Raw genomic sequence first — 19,747 nt, 5'->3', positions numbered from 1 at the left:
CAATAATCGATTGTAGGGTTTAACACGCCGACGCAACGAAGGCCATGAGGCGCGCCGTAGTGGAGGGCTCCGGATTAATTTTGACCACTTGGGGACCTTTAACGTGCGCCGAAATCTCGTACACACGGGCGTTTGTGCTTTTCGCCTCCATCAGAAAAGCGGCCGCCATGGCCGGGAATCGAACCCGCGTCCTCGTGCTCATCAGCGCAACACCTTAGCCACTGAGCCACGGGGGCGGGTTGGGGTATCAATAATCGTTCACCTTCCGTAATAATTGTTCTATTGCACTGATACAATAGTGCAACAGGTATGAATACTGCTCTTTATCCTCGTACAGGTCAACGCATTTTCACACTGGTTCTTAGCGTGCCTCCTATGGATTAGTTATACAACCGTTCATCCGGGACAATTGTGGTTCGCGGAAATTTTCCGTTGATAGCCTGGCTCGCGTTTTGTAGAGTGCGATACCATAAAAAACCGGGCCATCTCCACTAACATGAAACCTGGGGAGGGGCGAAGCATGCAGAGTATAAGTGCATGGCACCTTGGCGTTTTCGCCAACGAATATGAAACCGTACGGGGGTAGAGGTATGCAGCTTTGCTCTAAAAGTCTCGTGTCTTTCAAGCACGAAGCGTTCTAGGGAGAGGCGTAAACGAGTGTACCGGTGTTTTAGTACCGTGACTTCATGAGGCGACGGTTACGATGACGACATGAGAAGCCGGTAGCCCGAGCCGGTTAAGGGGCTTCGCCTTTAAAAGTACTCGCTGCCTAATAGATTTAGCACAGATGCTTCAAAATGAACAAAATTAATGGAGTTGGACACGCAACGTAACCGAGATAAGCTTGGAGAAAACAAGAAGGCGATTCAGCTGTGTCGTTTGACGTTTAAGGTGTGCAAGTCACCTTGACCGTCATCCTTGTGCGCATAGGATATAGAGGGAGCGAGGTAACTGGTTTAAAATTCAACGCTATTCGCTTCTACAATCACTCGCCGTTTCTCGTGTCGGTGCGCGTTTCATTCCCTTCTGAGCTCCTCCCAGTAGCAGTGTCTTACCGCGGCGCCCTTTCCTCCTTGGGTCGTGCGCAGGCGCTCCTCCCGCTTTCGGGTAGGGAGCGATGGACGACGAGGAGGACGTGTCGGCTCCTTCGTTCTTGCACAAGCCGACGCTGCGGCAGGAGGATGACGGCAACCGGCTGGTGTTCGAGTGCCAGATGGTGTCGCACCCTCGGCCCGAGATCTCGTGGTACCGGGGCGACGTGCAGCTGCACGACGACCACCGCACGGCCATCCGCGTGGTGGAGATAGAGCCGCGCAAGTACCACGTCTCCCTCGAGATCAACGACGTCATCGAGACGGACGGGGGCCTCTACAAGGTGTTCGCCAAGAACAGAGAGGGAAAGGTCGACTCCTCCATCAACCTCAACTTCAGCCGTGAGTTCCGCTTCCTTCCTTCCTTCCTTCCTTCCTTCCTTCCTTCCTTCCTTCCTTTCTTTCTTTCTTTCTTTCTTTCTTTCTTTCTTTCTTTAGTTCTTTTTTCTTTCTTTGTTTCTTTCTTTCTTTCCTTCTTTTCCCAAAATGTGCTTGACTTTTGGTACACAGTGCATATCACGGACTACCCATAGTGCCTTCCTCCCTTCCACCCCGTAAATAAAGTATATGAACATCCGACATAGGTGTCCTTTAACCCGATACCGCCACTGGTACTTGTCGCTACACAGTGGGCCCTCGCAATTGTGTTAAGGCGCCAGTAAAACAACATAATTATGCCATCAACACTAATTTGTTCGTTCTTTGTTAATAGCTTTTTGATCAATTACGCTTTGTCCACACCATTTTGATAGCAGCAAATACCAAGGTTGTCCTCAAATTTCGTTCTAGGTAACAAACGCTGTTCCAATTAGCGTCGCCGGAAGCACTAAACAAAGAGCGTCACCGAACCGAACCTCATAGCACAACTTTCCGCCTTCCGCGTTAAGAACGCACAAAAGAGGCCGCCGCGTTTCAGCATGGGCATGCGAGGCATTGTGCATTCGAATTTCGCGCCAAAGTGAACCACAGCCGGGCGAGCGCCGAGTGCAGCCCGGCCTTGAACGAGCGTGGTGCTATGCAACGCGAGCTGCATGGTAACCAGAAGGCCCAGTGTGGAATTATGGGATAGCAAATCTTTCATTTTCTGACCAGATGGGCGGCGTATACGCGCGTTGTAACACTTACCTGCAGTAAATTATTCCAGGTAAAAATTTGCCTAACCGGTTAGCACCCTCGTACGAAAAAAAAATCGCAAGGTCTAGGCAGGCAGTTTGACAGCCCTCCTCTGTCTCAAGCATTTTGGTAAAAAGTTTGTTTCGGCAGTTTTCATATGTAACTAGTTGAAGTTGAATTCGCCGTTATAGGCAAGGGTGTTGCGCGCTAGCTGTACGTAAGTACGTACAAACATACATTCGCCCACACCACACGTACAGTCCATGCCAAATGTTTCTGGGCCACAAAGAATTCAAAGCATAAGCTTAACGTTTAACTGTGACCAAAATATTTCATGACAGTAAAAAAGGAAGAGGTTTTCTCTAACTTTCCGGCATAAAACGTTTCAACCTCACTCGACATGTAACCTTGCACCTAGAACGTTTTGCAGCCTATGCACTTTCGGCGTGGCCCAGAAAATTTTGACAAAGTTTACGTGTATGCACCTATATACATAAACACATACACACACCTACAACATACATACATACATGTGTACATACATACATACATACATACATACACACATACATACATACATGCACACATGCACACATACATACATACATACATACATACATACATACATACATACATACATAAATACATACACACATACATACATACATGCACACATGCACACATACATACATACATACATACATAAATACATACACACATTCATACATACATACATACATACATACATACATACATACATACATACATACATACATACATACATACATACGTGCATACATACATACATACATACATACATACATACATACATACATACATACATACATACATACATACATACATACATACGTGCATCCGTACATACGTGCATCCGTACATGCGTGCACACAAAATATTACAAAACATTCAGGGATTGTTCTTCAAATTGGATATTCGCTGCAGTAATTTCGTTCAAAAACAAGGGTGAACACGCACCTTATGTTAGGGTCCGTCTATGGAGTTAAAATAAACTAATCTAAAAACTGCTTTTAAGTCTCCCGTGGTGGTCCACACAAAGCCTTCTGCGTCATTGATGTAAGGGCCCAAATACGCAACCACCCCAACTATAGCCGCTGTGTCAACTATCGGCACCTTTCTGTTCCCTTCGCCCGGTCGCCATGTGTTGCGCTCTTGACCCGATTTCCTTGTTGTTGCGCGCGGTTCGTGTAAACCTACTTCATGCCGCCGCAAGGCCAGGTGGGTCCGGCAAAACACCATTAGGCCGACTTTCTCCAGACGGCCACGTTCTCTGTGTAGGCGAGCTCGTTAAACGCGGCTTTTGTTTACATTCAACAAAAGTTCGGGCGCCACTATGTTTGTGTTATGGCTAGTTCCCCCCGGCACCTCTCGAGCCGGCCTTCAAGGCGCCAATGCCGATTCTCACGCTCACATCCTAGCGGTAACCGGCTCGCAAGTTCCTCTTGAGGTTGGCGGCAGAGCTAAGGTTTGCCTGCTGAGGGCTTTTGTTCTTGCTCAAAAGTCACAGATGAAAATAAGCCTGCTGTAGCGTTATTTTACACGGCGTGTTTTCGGGTCCAATAAAAAATGCCGATTTCTGAAGTTTTTACATGCACTGCGCTTTAAGTGGTAGGAGAACGGTCGAAATTAGTCTTCCAAATAGACCGCACTGTTGAGTTTAAGCTTTCCCACAGCTACTTCACAGCACCTTTGGGACTGATAAATGATGTGTTGTTATTGAAGCCACAGCAGTGAACATTTGTTTCAAGGCAGGACCTTTAACCTGCTAATTTAATTAAGAAGAAATTAGCAGAGGCTTAGCTCGGCTATGCCAGGATATACGTAGCGTGAGCTAAGGTTGATCTGGTTATTCTTAGGTTTCCTGGTGTTCTAGGATTAGCTTATTATCAATTACTGGTGATAAAACTATTTCCAATACAATCCAATCCAATACAATCAAAATTCAATCCAAATCCAGTACAATCCAATTAAATCTACTCCAATCCAGTCGCGACGGTGGCGGCTCCGGCTCGCCAGCTGTGCGCCGTGAGACGGCACTGCTCCTCGCGCATGCGCAGCACGGCTCTCCAGGAGCCACTCGAAACTGCTCAACCTCGGCCAGTGTAGCTCACACTACAAAAATGGCTGGCGATTACGATACTCCCTAATGCGACATTTCGGCGCAGCAGCAGTGCGCTGAGGCAGCACTCTCTCGTGGGTTTTCTCCACGGCAGGGATGATGAGCCTCTGTTTCGGCGGCGCGAAGTGCTTCTCAAGAAGGGACCGCGAACGCACATCATAGACATGCGCACGCCCCACTCACGTTTTCGCCAAGCGTCGCGCCGTCGAGCTCCTCATGCGGGCACAGCATACTGCCACCTCCTCTCCCCCACCGCACACTTTCGGAGAGCGCTGGCTCGCGTCGCCCCGGCGAACCGTAATTTCGCGACACTCGCCTCCTTTGCTTTCTTTCATCGTTCGCTTTTTCTTTCACTCGTTGATCCAGCCATCGTTCGCTCGGTCACGACGACGGCGACGCGGCTCAGCCCACGAACGGGCGACAAAGGGCTGCGCCGTAAAAAGTCGGTTGTATTATGTGGCACACGGACAACGTCAACTTTGGTGTAGAAAATGCATTTCGTCATTGTCAAGAAAATAAATGATCCTGGCCTGTGCTATCAATCAGAAAAAAATTACGCCGTTCAATCGACCTAGGAGATGGATGAGTCCAGGTGACGGAAACGCAAACAACCTGAAATTCCCGATCGTCTCTTGAAAGGTTTAATCAATCTTCAGACTGAAAACATACGACCATTGTTACAGAGTCAGTCGGCGGCTGAACGGAAACCTCCCCGCTATCGCGTCATTCGTATCAGAAAACGAATGGCACGAGTCGTTTTCGTGGTTCTGCAAAAATGCTCGAGGAATCAAAGAAATTCCAGCAGCGGAAGAGCTGTGAGAAATCACTTCGCGATAGCCGGACTGCTTACGCCGAAAGTCGGATTACATACAGTGGTCGTACGCGTTTTAGATGCAACGCATCTCATGCTCGCCCCTCTGTCCTTCCTGCGTCTGTCCGGCATTGTCCGCACAGCTGCGCCTCTCCTCCTCTCCTCTCTCCGATAGCGAACACTCTCTCCCAAACAGCTGCGGGTTGGCGCAGCGCGCTCTCACTCCGTTGCTAGGCGCCGGTGGACGGCGCTGCGCTCGGCACTGCGCTCGGCGCTGCGCGCGCTGCGCATGTGCAGTACTCTCTCTCTCCGCGCTCTCCTCTCCTTCGGGCGCTGTGAATATATAGCGGCATGTCGTGCTCCGACGGTCTCAGTCGACGGTCGTCCGCGTTACGCTTGCACTCTGTCGCAGTACTCGACGATTGCTTGATGCAATCGTCGAGCCCCTAACTGTGCACTTTACGGACCTCAAGGCACTCATTATCGTCTGCAATAAAGACCGTACCTGAGCATACGTGTACTGCATGTGCATTGCATGGTGAAAATGGAAAATTACGCCCGCCTCCCCTTCGCGCGAGAATCCCTGCTATAAGCGTAATCAATACGATGGAAAACGCCAATGGAACCCCCCATGAGATGCGTTGCATCACATCAGGGTTCCCGCGAGGGGAGGTGGGCGTAATGTTTCTTTCGTCGTACAAACCGGCAGTTGCAAGTATCGCAAACCCACACAACATACGTGGGACTGAGTCCAACAGTAGCTGCGTTCGTTTCCCTTTGGACTTATCTATCACTCAGGGCTGAGAAGCGGACGCAAAAGGGATTAGGGATGCACAGTCATGGACCAATAAAATCGAGCACAAAAATACGAAACATAACACGTACATAGCGCCATTTCTGCCCGTCAAAGTCAAATTGGGGCGTGGCTTAATTGCAAAAGCGAAGTTTTTAAATGTTGCTTTCCAATTATACTAATAGCGTGCCAGAATTCGACCTTCACGAACAGTATTTTAGGGGCGAAGCCCCTTCTGGGCTGGGGCTGTTGGCATCTCCTGTAGTCGTCGTCGTCGTCGTGACCGTCGTCGTAATTGTCGTCTCATGTAGTCACGGTACTAAAACACCGAGAAACTCGTTTACGCCTCGCGCTGGAGCGCTTCGTAACGCGTACAAAAAAAAAAAAAAAACAGAGAGACACTCGTTTACGCTTCGCACTAGAACGCTTCGTGCTTTAAAGACGCGATACTTTTACCGCAAAGATGTGTAGCTCTACCCCCCAACGGTTTCATCTCCGTTGGCAGAAACGCTAAGGCACCAAAAATACAGTTATGCACTATATGCTTCGCCCCTCTCCAGGTTTCACGTTAGTGGAGATGGCCCGGGATTTTTCAGCTCTTCTATAAGACCACGCTTCTTTAGTGAGGCCACAGCCTTTTTGTAACTGTCGAATATCTTCCATTTTGGTGTTCTGGGTCATACTTCCGTGCCCGTATTTCATTTGTCCATCACTGTACATGACAGAGGCTATGAAGCCTTTGATTACTCAGTTACTGTTCGGGTGAGCATGCGGCCTAAAAACACTTCAAGGGCGAACATCTACAGGTGCAAACGAAGCCAGTTGTGGAGGCCGCGGCAGAGCAGAGCACAAAGCATGCTCTTGAGCTCTGGGAACTGCATTACCTCTCTGTCGAACGTTTCAAGAACAGCAGTGGCGGCTATTTGGAAACGCAAAGCGGGGCAGGCAAGCCGGAAGCCTGCGCCCCAGGGTCTGCATCCGCGTCCGTGGAGCTGTTCCAAATGATGCTGGGACCTCTTAATTCGAAATTAATGGCTTCCACGCGACCTTTCTTGATTTAGGAACCAGATTCCGCCCCACGCAGGCCTCATGTGAAAGTGTTCAGTTGTGATCTGAACCTATGATAGAAATTTAGCATGCCAACTGCAGTCGACATTTATCGTATCGTTGTTTTCGTCTTCTCCACGTAGTACGCAGTAGTTTAGCCTCACATACTATCGTGTCGGTGGTTTCTCCTCCTAACAGCGTCCTCGTGACTTGCAGGGTGACCCGCTGGAGTCCGCTTGTATGTCCGATATCGTCTGCGAAGCTCAGCAATGCCCATGAAACCACCCACTTTTCTCGTTTTGAGTCGCGTGAGTATAGCAGCAGATGCGCAGTGTCAGGCGTACGCACAGCCTTCGGGACGCAAAGTGTCTCTAAATCCTCGTCGTAGGCTGTGCTATGCCATACTGTCGAGAAGAATGTGGGCAACGCCCTCATCGCATTATAGGCCGCTCGCTGAGAGGTGATGGAGTCTGTGCGGCTTTCTGAAGCCAAACGGGAGTGGAACCCGTTCGCAGTTTGTAGGCGAGCGTAGCATCCTCTCTGGAGAGCCCTCTCGTTGCACAGGTCTGGTGGAAGAAATAACAGAGGAGGCGCGTCTTACAGAAGTTAGAGGAACCCAGGGAGGGGATCCATTAATCAATGTCGTTGCCCTTCAAAAGTAGCTTCCTACATTTATATCTATGTCACAAAAACAAATTGATTCAAGACATAAACCTCTAGGTTTGATAGAACATTAACGGAAAGAAATAAGTTTAACTGTGGCGATTCGTTTAAATAGCATTCAGTGCTAAACATTCTGGAAAGGCAAGAATGAACACGACGGACGTGAGGTGCTGTCATTTCTTGTGATTGTTTACCTTTGCCGCCCACCGCCTTACCAAAATTCATTCAAAGAAACTAGCTGAGCAACGTATCCTAGTGCTAAATATTTGACAAGGTCATTCAAGTCACTAATTCTTCAGTTTCAATGTACACTAGTGTAAAAAACAAGTTCAAATGTTTTAAGAAAAAGAATAAAGCGGGGTTTTACGAGCCGCAGTTACATCTTAACTACGGGTTGCGCTGTGGTGGAGGGTAATAGAGTAACTTCGGCACACGCGCGTTTTAGTGCGAAGGAAACACTAGCTTAAACTCAATTTTGCCTCTGTGTGGATCCCTTTCTGAGCTAGCAAAAAGAAAAAAAAAACACTGCCGGTTTCATTGACGGTTGCGAAGCCAATGTCTTGCCGACTCTGCCCCGCCGTCGCGGGGTGTTCGTCGAAAAAGGGCCTCACATCAGCAGATAAGTCGTTCGTCGTCCCAGTTGCGAGTGTCTGTAATGGCGACTCTTACGCCAACTTTCATCTGCCTGGTTCTATAACCGGCAGTCTCCAATAAGAGGTACCCCTGTTATCTAAAACTGTGCTAGGCACACCTGGCATCCTCTAGCGACCGAAAGGCCCTGAGCAGTAAGAAATACTGTTGACTAGAGTTGTCAGCTGTTGAAAAAAACAAACAAACGAAAAATAGCATTAGGAAAAACACAGTTTTTTTCAACCAGGGTAACGCTGAAAAAAACAAAAACAAACAGAGCTTCTCTGGGAAAATTTGCTGTGATGCGACCAATCTGCAGTGAGCAAAATCGTGCGCAGATTTTGAGAGCGGGAGCTGTGCTGGGACTTTTGTGATGCAGCATAAAACAACTGAATTATTTTCAGTGTAAATAGAAAAAATCATCGAGCACTAAGTCTCTTAAGGGCTTTGAAGGAGAAAGACAGCGATTACCGAACACTTCTCTTCACTGCTGCATCGTGTTTGCGGTGCCATTACGTTCACCTGTCATAATTCTTTTTCCATTTGGCACGCTACAGGGTCATTGCTGTTGTTACCCGTTTTGGCTGCGGCTCTCGGCGACCCGAATTCAAATCCAATTCGAACCCGAATAAGTTTCTATGTATATGTTATCTACATATTTTTTTATTACAGTGGCCGTAATTTGGTTTCATTCGTGTAGTCGCTAGAAATTACGGTACCTTGTCGTGTTTGATGAGACATCCAAGGCTTCCGCCTTAAGTATGCCGAATTTTTTATTCACCTGGGCGGAAGTGTCTTTTTTCAATTTTTTTCATATTTTTCTGAAAAAAAAGAGAAAAACGTGTTTTTTTCACGGCCCTCAAACATTCATGAAAAGTTACATCGCTACTGTTGACTAGCTGTCTCCTGTAGGACCAAGCACCTCTTGTAACCCTGGCTACGATACGAGGGCGCGGTCGACACATGGCTTCTTAAAAAAAGGACCCACTCCAACCTTTAAGCTAAATAGACGTTTCATCTCTCCCTCTCTCTCTCTCTCTATCTGTCTCTCTCTTTCTCTCTCCCTCTGGGCACGCACCATACGCATCGCGCAGTTTTGACCTGCTCTCCGTATAGTTGGAGCGTGGTCAGGCGGTGCTGCGAATGCGAATGCTCGGTCAAAAGTTCCTTTAACTGGCGGAACCCAGTAAAATGGCGTGTAAACGCGTTTAAATCACTGCCGCTGACACTGTAAGCGACCAAAATACACGTTCAGTTTAGAAACGAATTCCGTAACGTGGCGTGCTGCTTGGGTTTCCCTTTTTGCTTGCGTTTTTTTTTTTTTGCTCGCGTCTCCAAGAGCAGCCTCATCAGCGGCGGGCATCACTACAGTACCTTCTTTTCCATTGTTTCTTTTGTTTTTGCTGTCGCTAAAAACAGTTCTCCCACGCGCCAAGCGTTGACAGCCACTTGACCCGTAGTCAGCAGCTTCAGGGGCACGCGGCTCATTTTTGCGGGCATCCCAGTTTTAACGTCACCACTGAGATGAATAAGCTCGGGGTGGATGGCGGCTGCCGCACTTGACGTCGCGCTGAAGACAGCGACGAGGGGGTGCTTGGTCCGATGGCCCAGGACAAGCGGCAGTAAAAGACAAGCTGCTGGACAGAATCTTCTGTTGAAGAAAAGTGTAGGAGAAAAAATGTTGATATAAACACATACCATCATTATACATACATACATACATACATACATACATACATACATACATACATACATACATACATACATACATACATACATACATACATGCATACATGCATACATGCATACATGCATGCATGCATGCATGCATGCATACATACATACATACATACATACATACATACATACATACATACATACATACATACATACATACATACATACATACATACATACATACATACATGTAATCAGTAGCAGAAACTTCTCGAGGAGCCAGAAGAAATATTTGAGAAAATGGTTGACTCACGGTAAATGGAGCACCAATCTTCATCGGAGTAACGTACAACCTAGAAACACGCACGCTTATATGGGTGCGAAAGGTGTGCTACAGTGCACCCTTGTTTCTTAACAAGGGTGCACTGTAGCACACCTTCCGCACCTATATCAAGCCTGCTAGCTTCACTGGATGAATTCAGAAAAGAAAAGCATTAGACCGAACGCCAAGTAATGCATGGAGAAGTAGGTAGTAGTGTTTTCTCCTTCTTTATTACATGACAAAAGAAAGTACTGTTTTCTTGTGAAAGCAGGAAATTTTAAAATCTTAGGAAAGGCAGTATAGAAAACATGCGCCTCAGGAGGGACCCGCACCCCGAGCCTTCGAATAACGCGTCCAGTGCTTCACCCATTCAGCTACCGAGGCGGCCCTGGCAGCTGAATTGGCAGAGCATCGCTCTCAACCGGTACAGCATAGGTCTAGCAACAAGCGAGTAGGCAGCAATTTTTTTGTTCCTGTTTTGTTTGGATCGTGCGCTTCGGCATGACTGCGTGAGGGAAATGGAAGGGGGAATATTTGCAAAATACTGTCCTTGAGGAACTATTCACTCCCAAGCTGTTAATCTACTGGTAAATAATAAGGTTAGCTGGCTCCCTTCCTACCACATTAAAGTCAAGATGTTGGATAGATTGTTGGATAGATGTGTAATAGATGTATAGATGTTGGATAGATGTTGGATATATGTTGGAAACGGGCATGATTCATCAGCAGGGAATTCGCCTTCGCGGCGATAGATGTTTTGCTTTCGACGACTAGTTGCCCAATGGTCGTCTCATATAGACCCGACGCCCCTGTCTTTCTGCTTCCCCTCCTACCATTTTTTGCCGTCCCTTTTAGATTCTTGGCGCGAGCCGCTTTGGCGAGAAAGCGGGCGAGGAGGGCGGTCGTTGTGCCGCTTGAGTCATGCCACTGGGTAAAGCGATCTTGCGCCGCTTCCACTTATGGAGCCTCGCTTTTGCGTTGGCGTGTTTATTTACGTTTGTATGTGTCAACTGAGGCCAAATGTTTGTGTCTGAGTATTTCGTAAAAGAACATTTCTTTTTCTTGGCCCAGTTTCGTAGGGGGAGATGAGCTCCTCTAGTGTTGGCGTCGACCGACCCTATGTCGTCACTGAAATACCTAGAGATTGCCAGAGCGTTTCGCCGAATTAAATGCTTGATTCTTGACCTAAGGAATGCACTATGATATTTGCCCAGCATTAGGTGCAGTTCTGTGGTGTAATTTTATTAGCCTCGAGCGTTCCTTATAAATCGAAAATAGCCGCCGATGCTTCGTGTCTTTGCAAAAATTTTGCAGGTGAATAAATTAGCGCCGTACGATTATTCAACGCTGGTGTTTTTTTTTTTTTGCAGCTTCTGCCTTCTGAGACAAAAAATTATGAGAAATTGTTGTTAATATAAGTTGCCGTATAAACAATCAGAGGTGTAATATTTGCTTCGCTGGTAAGTCGCAAGTTTGTCTTCTCCGCAGCATGACCATGCTTGCTGTGGAGCACGCTCTAAAGGCAAGCCGTGTCCAATGATTTCGAGGTTTAAAATTGTTAAAAAAAACTTTACATTATAAAAACTATAAATTTTTACGGTAAGATATAAATTTTAACCGCCAATGGCAGCTTACGAACTCTTGTGTCGTCAATCGAAAAGACATTAATTCTCGTTGCTCATCATTTACCACTTTTCTTGACAATAAAGCCGCCTTTGAAAGGCTCTACCGCGCGGCAATTCTTACGGGTTTTAACAAAGCGTTCTTTTTTGGAGGTAGAGTATATGCATGCATACGCCATGTCCATCACTTCGTGACACCGCAATAAGTTCACAAGTAATTACTCTAATCTGCTTGAGGGATCTGCAATATTTTCTTGCACATTTCTCAATTCAAAACCTTGCATCGTGTTCAGTTTTATGCTCAACGTACGATTCCACAAGTTTCCAGAGAGATGAAAGCCATCGAGCAGGACTCTGCGGATGGCAAGTTCTGTCAAAAAAACTACACAAAATCCTAAAGATTTTTAAAATGTTCCTTCAGTAAGTCCATACCTACTCAAGTTATAATCTTGCTGTAAACAAATTATATAATTTATTGAACGGTTCCGCTAAGTTCTCGAGTGTCCGAAATCGCTGAATACGCTTCAGCATATACCTTATATAATTGCTCCTTATGCCTGGAAGAATAGCTTTGCTGGCTTAATATAGATTTTCACTGCACCGAACATCTCAATAACTTTACGTTTCCGTTCACAGAGTCATTTTCATCCAGAAATACGTGCATTAAAAATGTTTTTTTTTCTCATGGGACCACCTTGTCTCTTTAAGAATAGAATACTTCGAACCATTAATTTCTCTGAAAAACCTGTTTCATAAAAAATCGGCATAGAAGAGGTAACTAACATAAGTGGTCCCGCTCACAACTTGTCTTTACATGCCAGGAGGTTTGGGGAATGCATTGTCGGGTTTGTCATGGCACTCGGAACGCTGGAAAGCTAGGGAAGGTCGCAGGGAACTTGCAGTGCAGTAATATACGACTGAGTTTCCATAAGATAGAAGATAACGGCAGCTGCCCTTGCGCTTATTCTGCCCGCAGGTACTCGAAAGCAAAAAAAAAAAAACTGTTGTTGATTCCTCTTTCATAGAAACCGGTAAGACACGACAGTGAAATGGGCAGAGAAATCTGCAGTTGAGCATGCACATTCACGTCGGCGACTGTCTTGTGGGTCTGCTTGGCGAGCGACGTCCTTCTGGCGGGTCGCTTCGGCGAAGGTGTTCTGGCGTCATTTCTGTGACGGATATGACGTCAAGGAAATCTTGGTGTATCCCGGCATAAAACACTTTCGTGTTAAAACAAAAAACCTGAAAACGAACAACCCTAAGTATAACGTACTCTTTAGTGCGAAAGGTTGCTTCCCCGCAAAAACACCCTGCGTGAAGGGCGTGAAGCAAGCGGCCCTTTACAGGCCGCTTGCTTCGTTGTACTAGCGTCATTTCCGTGACGGATATGACGTCAGTGAAATATTTGTGTATCCGGGAATAAAGCACTTTCGGGTTAAAACAAAGACTGTGTTCTGCTGGTCTTCTATTCCTTCATTCAGCGCTTTTGTTCATACCGTATATAAGTTCCCGTATGTCCCCCTCTCCCCCAACATCCCTTTTACTGAATACATTTCTAATTTGTTATTTCATTCTCTTCTCTTTTCAGCCGCTGATGAGCCATTGGACCAGTGAGTTGACAAGCATGTTTTTTCTCTACGCTAGCGCAGTCGCTGGGCTAGTGTGAACGCGCTCGGGTGCATTCGCTAGCAGATCTTCATCGTGTGCGCTGGTATCAGCGTAATAGCGTTCGGCCCGCAATGCGGCATCGCAGGTGCTGCACTTAAACTAAAAGTGCGTTCCTTAGAACAGGCGATGCGTGTTAAAGCAAACCCCAGCATCAGCTGACCCAGCAAAAGGAGGGGTGCACACTGCCAGGAATTCTGAAACGCCCGTTCTTGCAAATGAAGTGGGTTTCAAAACATAGCTTGAAGGCTTAGCTGACGTGCACTCAGATAAAGTTGAGCTCGGTGCCAGTTAGAATAAACTGGACAGCCACGGAAGAACACAAAGAAATTTACCGAAGAAGTACGTGCCAAAAAAAAAGAACTGAATTTTCGCAAAAGAAAAAAAACTGTAAATAACGCAGGTTTTTGTTTTTAGGACGATTTAGGTTCTAAATTGTTACCTTGAAAGCATATTTCCGTGCAATGTCTTTGTCTTTTCGGATTACGGGGTGCACCCAAGAGGTGAACAGTGGCAAATTACTTCGCCGCCATGTTTGCAGTGTGTAAATTCTTTTGAGCATAAGGTAATGGTTTGATCTTGGATCGGTAACAATTTTTTTAGAGACCTTAATGCGACTTGCTGATTTCTGTACTGGCGTGTGTCCTTACTTTCAAGGAGAGCACTCTGTGTGACGTTCAAGTTTAAAGTGAACCTGCAACACTTTTTTCAACTTTTTTTGAAATCCTAAATGCTTGCAGAACGTAGTCACCCATCAAACGCAGTACTTAGATTAGGGGGTCGCGAATTATTTAAGCCAAAAATTACTGGTCTATGCCCATCAGATAACTTGTAAACTCGCTCAAAAAATTTCTCTCCCTTTCCCGGTCTTGACGTTTTTCGACGGCCAGAGTTACGTCACTAAGGCCATGTAGCAGCTCTTGGCCGGTTTTCCTTCAGTTGCAGCAATGAACGCTTCTCGATAGCAACTTAAAAAAAGCCACAAAGATAAAGCAGAAACGGAAGGGGTATCTGCATAGTGCGACGAGCAGATGACGCGGTGCCGCTCCGTGCTGGCGATAACTATAGCTTTCGAAGTGCCTCCAGACGTGAAGGAAAGAGTGAAAGCGCTTATCGAAAGTGTTGCAGGGTCCCTTTAAGTCTGAACATGGCCCCTGCCGAAAGCTCTTTTTGATTGCAAAGTCGGGCATAGTAATTGTCTCGGGGTCCGCCCGAGTGAGCTCTGACCGCCGTGGACGGGACTGGCCGATACCTTTGAGGCGGCCGAATAGCGCGGTCCGCTGTTCACCGCGGTGTTTCTAGTAGGCCACGGAGAACGCAGGACAGGACTTGTTCTCCGTCCATCCCCCCGCTCTTCGTCCGGGCGCTCGCGGTGAGCGCACGGAAGCAGTGCTTTCCCGACCTCAGCGAGCGAGTTCGGACTCAAGGCGCTGTTATTTTGGGCGCCCGCTCCCGCCCACCCCCCAAAACCTCCCCACGACCGCGGCCATATTTCACGAGCTCGGCGTTCTGTGGCTTTGCGGCCGAGATCTCAGCGTCGCTAATTCGAGAATTGAGCGTGCCCCGCGCTAAGCGCCTCAGCTTTCTCGTTTACACGTTTCACACCCTTTTACTTTTAGGTTCGTTTTTTTCTTGAGAGATGGTTTTTGCGTCGTACTGAAGGCTACTAAACTGGTCGTTGTGAAAGTTATCTTGATTCGTTCTCCAAATAAAATCCGGTAACTAGGAAGCTATATCCATCACTAGTGACGAATTTATTCCTATCAGTTTAACAGCTGATGGAAATTTGTGGGTTTGCATGGGATTCAAACAGGGCAGCTAATTTTTAGCAATTAACAGTCGAAACAAAAACAAACGCAGCAATACTTACGGTTGTTTACGAGACACGCATTAGTGTGGTTTTATTATGTACGAATATTTCAGAACAAAAACCGCGATCGGCCCCTTGATACCTATGCGATGTATCTGCGCAATAATATTACGCATCGTCGTCGCCACCATCTTCATATTCATCACAACTCTATCTATGCCTATTGCAGGATGAAGGCCTCCCCCATAGATCTCCAACAACTCCTGTCGTGCGATGCTGGAGTTCATTATTTGCCCTCGAATGTCCGTATTTCGTCCCTCCATCACAATAACACTCGGACGAGTGTTATTGTCCGTTTCCTTCTTCTAGACCCGTTTCTGGGTATCCGCTCTGTCACTTTAATTGTCTACCGGTTGTCGGTTCGTCTCACAACATGGCCTGCCCAAGTCCATGCGTTTGTCTTTACTTGCACTGTGATATCGTCTACTCGAGTTTCTTCCCTGAGCCGTGAAGCTCGTTTTGTTTTCCCTAAGTGTTACTCCTATCATTATTCGTTCCATGGCCCGTTGAGCCGACCTAAGTCTGCTTTCAAGTTGTTCAATAAGGCCTCAGTGGCTAAGGTGTTGTGCTGCTGAGCCCAAGGACGCGGGTTCATTTCCCGGCTGCGGTGGCCGTTTTTCTGATGGAGGCGAAAAGCGAAAACGCCCGTGTGTTCGAGATTTCGGCGCACGTGAAAAATCCCCAGGTGGTCAAAATTAATCCGGAGCCCTCCACTACGGCGCGCCTCATCGCTTGTGTAGTGTCCGTGCGTTAAATTCCAACAATCAGTCAATCAATCAATCAGTAAGGCGCCAAGTTTGCGCTCCATATGTCATCACTGGCAGTATGTACTGGTTGTATATTCTTCTTGTGAGTGATTGAGGCAGCTTACTTGTCATTATCTGGGAGTGCTTGCCGAGGGCATTCCAGGCCACACCAATCGTGCGTCGGATTTTTTTCACTCGTAGTTGGGATCACCACTGACGACCTGTTTAAACTGTATTCGTCCACTTCAAGGATTTCATTGCCTAGGCTGAGCAGGGTGCTTCTTGCATGTCTACTTGACATTGTGGTCCGTTTATTTAACCCTGCGACCAAGCTTTTTGAGCGAAGGTCATGAAGAATATTTTGCAGGGGTTCTTCAGATTCGCCGAACAACACTACGTCGTCCACAAATGTCGGGTACTTTAAGCCCCTGGCTTTACCCAGGGGCGACATACTAAACGCGCCGTGTACATATATAAAAAAATCCCGCCCTGCTTATGGCGGCCGCGTAATAAGGTTAGCATCCTTTTTCACATCAGTTTGGCTTTATTGTAATCATCAGCCTGTTTCTGTCCACCGAAGTATTGCGAGTCATCATAGCGAAGGCCATGTACCCCAGGCGCTGGGCCGGGCAGTTTAAAGTACAACGTTCTTGTGTGCTGTCGTTATTATCGTTATCGCCTTGATATACTGAAAAAGTTGGTGTTTACGGCAGCAGAAATGTTTTGGCGAGCCAATTGATTTTATATACAATTTGTAAGTTTCCTCGGCCGCTACTGTGTCGGAGAAAAATGATCACTTACGTTACGCAAAATGCCACGAAACAATCTGAATCCTTTTTCTGCAGTAAGCTTGCTTTGGCTGCCTTATGTATCCACCCAGAGTGAGCCGACCCCTTGGTGCTTGGGTTACGACTCATTAGATTCTTGTATTGCTGTTACCTTTGGGACACAGCGTTGAGGAAGTGTTTTTGGCACAGGGAGTTGGTAAAAAAATGTCACCTTAGGTAAGCTGTATTTTAATTTTAAGAGGATTGAGTCATACACATACACTCCGCCTCTCATCTCACTGTCTCGATCGCTTCCCACGCCGACTCTTTAAATACTCCGGCATTAAAAACAGAAGAAGAAATTTGGACAGTCTGGGCCCCAACAGCGTCTAAAAAGCGTGCTGCTCCGAGAGGCCCTGTCGTCTAGCTTTCCGTCACATTGCGTGGGCACTGGGGCGTTTGCAAAAGATGGCTCGCCTACTGTTTCGCCGCTCGGCCGTTTTGCTGCTTTGCAGCAGTGCGGCCGCGCTTTGTGAAGCAGCGGCATGAGTTCCCCAAGGTCTGGCTCTCTCGCCAAGTGTGCGGCATCGCGTCTCCGTAATCTCAACCGAGAATCACGGTCACCCGCCTTCCCGCCCACCTCTGCGCACCGTTGCGACCAGCTAAACGAGCGAGCGAGCGAGCGAGCGACCTTCCCAGGTGAAAGCGAACCTTCGGGAAGTCCCCTACTCTTGTATAGCCGCAAAAACAGGCAATCTGACGAGTTTATACAGTAGCGGCGCTGGGCCGACAGCGCGGCCCCGCGCGGAGCAGAGAGAGCTGAGAGCAGCGCCAGCATCTTCCAGCCTCCTCTCCTCCGCCGCCTCCAGACTGTGCGCACCACCCGCCCAGCCCTCGCCCGCTCTCTACCTGGCCCGGCCAATTCCATCCCTTCCCCCGCATCCCTTCTCTCCATCCTCTCGCTTTTACACCCATCCCCGTGGCCCGGTCCGGCCCACTTTACGAAAAAACCGCGCTGCGCCCGCCAGCCCCAGCGAGCCCCTCAAACCGAAGGGTGCCGTTCGACGTCGACCGACAGAGCTCGGAATACCACGAAGCGAACCAGAGCCCCCCGCCAGCCATTCTGATTTTCGGTGTCCGCCGCCGGTTCTGGAAGCCGCGCCCGCGGCTCGCTCTGCCCTTCACTCGGGAGATGTGCCCTCCGCTGGATTAACCTCTTCTTTGCCGTGTGCTGCCTCGAGGGAGTGAGCGACAGAGGAGGCGAGAGGCGCCGGAGGAGAAGGAGGGGATAACGGTCCCCCTTCGCGTTGTGGTGATCGCCCCATCCGCCACGACGGCGCCCACCACGAGCCCGGACTGGTTTGGATTTTAGCGTCTTCGCCGTCGCCGCCGACACCCGTCCGTCGTGATGGGAACACGGTAACGCAATCCGCTGTAACCTTGCCCTACCCGCATCGCGCGACGGCGCCGCTGGGCGCGATGCTGCGCCGCATGCCTCACGAATTCCACGGATTACTCTTGCTCCGTGCATTTGTAGAGGTCACGCTTAAGGCTAGCAGCTAAACGAGCGAGCCTATTTACCTTTAAGATACATAAGCAGCTGTTGCGCACGTGCTTACATTAATGGTCGCGTAATAGGCGCGCTCTTTCAAAGTAAGCACCATCTTTGCATAAGTAATCACAAAAAAAAAACCTCTTGAGACGCTGATTTGACTAGTACTCCCCAGTTAATTTCTTTGGTTCAAAGTTCACTAAGAAGTAGTTCGGTTACAGTTAAATTCCTTGATTCCACCGAAAAATCTATGGGAAGGAGGAGGGGCTCATAGTGGCACCGAAATTTAAAATAAAACAAGGTGCGTTTCACTAGTACAGTGCGCAACACCCTTGTCTAAAACACTGAGTTCAACTTCAACTACTTACCTCCCGAAACTGCGGACTCAAACTTGTCACAAAAAACGTTGAGGTCAAAATATATGGCTAAGACTTCAGAATGACACAATAGGTTTCTTCAAATGCTTTTCGGCCGAGGCAAGGCAAGGCTATAAGTACGAAACCTGTCTTATAGACAAGGGTGTTGTCCTCTAGTGCATCATCGTTATTTATGGCAGTTGCGTGGTTCTGCCGATGTTTGTACAAATGACATGAAACTATGAAGTAATTTTTTATGTCGAAATATTTTTCATTTAGTAAGTGTCAGACGCGAAGGTTCATATTTAGACACAGCCACAGAACTACTCCGGAACCGTTAGTGTCGCTAGTGAGTGGGCGTCAAGCTTAAGGGTAGAGTCGTATCAGAACTCTTAAAAGGGAGATGTAACAGGACGCACTAGTTTGGTACAGTCTCTGCATTCGAGCTGTAACTGTACCCTTCACTGCAAGGCATCCCGCAAACCTGTCCAAGGAAAAAAAAGAGCGAGCAAGTGCATCGTTATGACGTCTTTAGTGGTGGTAAAATTGCTCGCTCAAAAATAACCGATCTATTTCTGCCAACACTCGGCGCTTCGCCCCGCGTATACTTTCTTTAAGTTAGTATCGTTTGCTCAGAAACTGCCTTGATTGTCCCGTGTTTCCATTCTTGTTGTCGCCGTGTGTTGCGCGCTGGTTTCATAGTGTAAACCAATACCAACTAGCCCCGTTTTTTCCAGTTGCCTTGAAAAATAGTGTACATTTGGTGTCAAGCATGGCTTCCATGGCATTTCATCTATTATACTGCTGAAGTAACTTGACGTTTTATAAAGTGAAAACTTCTAGGCTTGCACGACAACTTTCAAA

The 19,747-nt window shown here is 47.6% G+C and overlaps 1 protein-coding gene across 5 annotated transcripts in view; it reads left to right on the top strand.

The window, feature by feature from the left end:
* The window catches only part of Bt (projectin protein bent), a 258,426-nt gene that overhangs the window by 25,953 nt on the left and 212,726 nt on the right, over nucleotides 1-19,747 (top strand). For 4 of the 5 annotated variants that reach the window (XM_077693762.1, XM_077693761.1, XM_077693765.1 and 1 more), the window contains exons 2-3: nucleotides 1,089-1,433; nucleotides 13,516-13,537. In XM_077693762.1, coding sequence (XP_077549888.1) covers nucleotides 1,118-1,433; nucleotides 13,516-13,537 — 338 coding nt within the window. In that variant the 5' untranslated portion in view covers nucleotides 1,089-1,117. Of the gene's footprint in view, nucleotides 1-1,088; nucleotides 1,434-13,515; nucleotides 13,538-17,995; nucleotides 18,395-19,747 lie in introns of those variants that run through there. The other variant, XM_077693763.1, reaches the window with a different exon arrangement.

This window comes from Haemaphysalis longicornis, unplaced genomic scaffold (genome assembly GCF_048455015.1).
Source record: "Haemaphysalis longicornis isolate Haplotype H1 unplaced genomic scaffold, Haemaphysalis longicornis Haplotype H1 scaffold_12, whole genome shotgun sequence".
In the NCBI taxonomy this organism is placed as follows: Eukaryota; Metazoa; Arthropoda; class Arachnida; order Ixodida; family Ixodidae; genus Haemaphysalis; species Haemaphysalis longicornis.
This window is presented reverse-complemented; position numbering and strand designations above follow the sequence as displayed.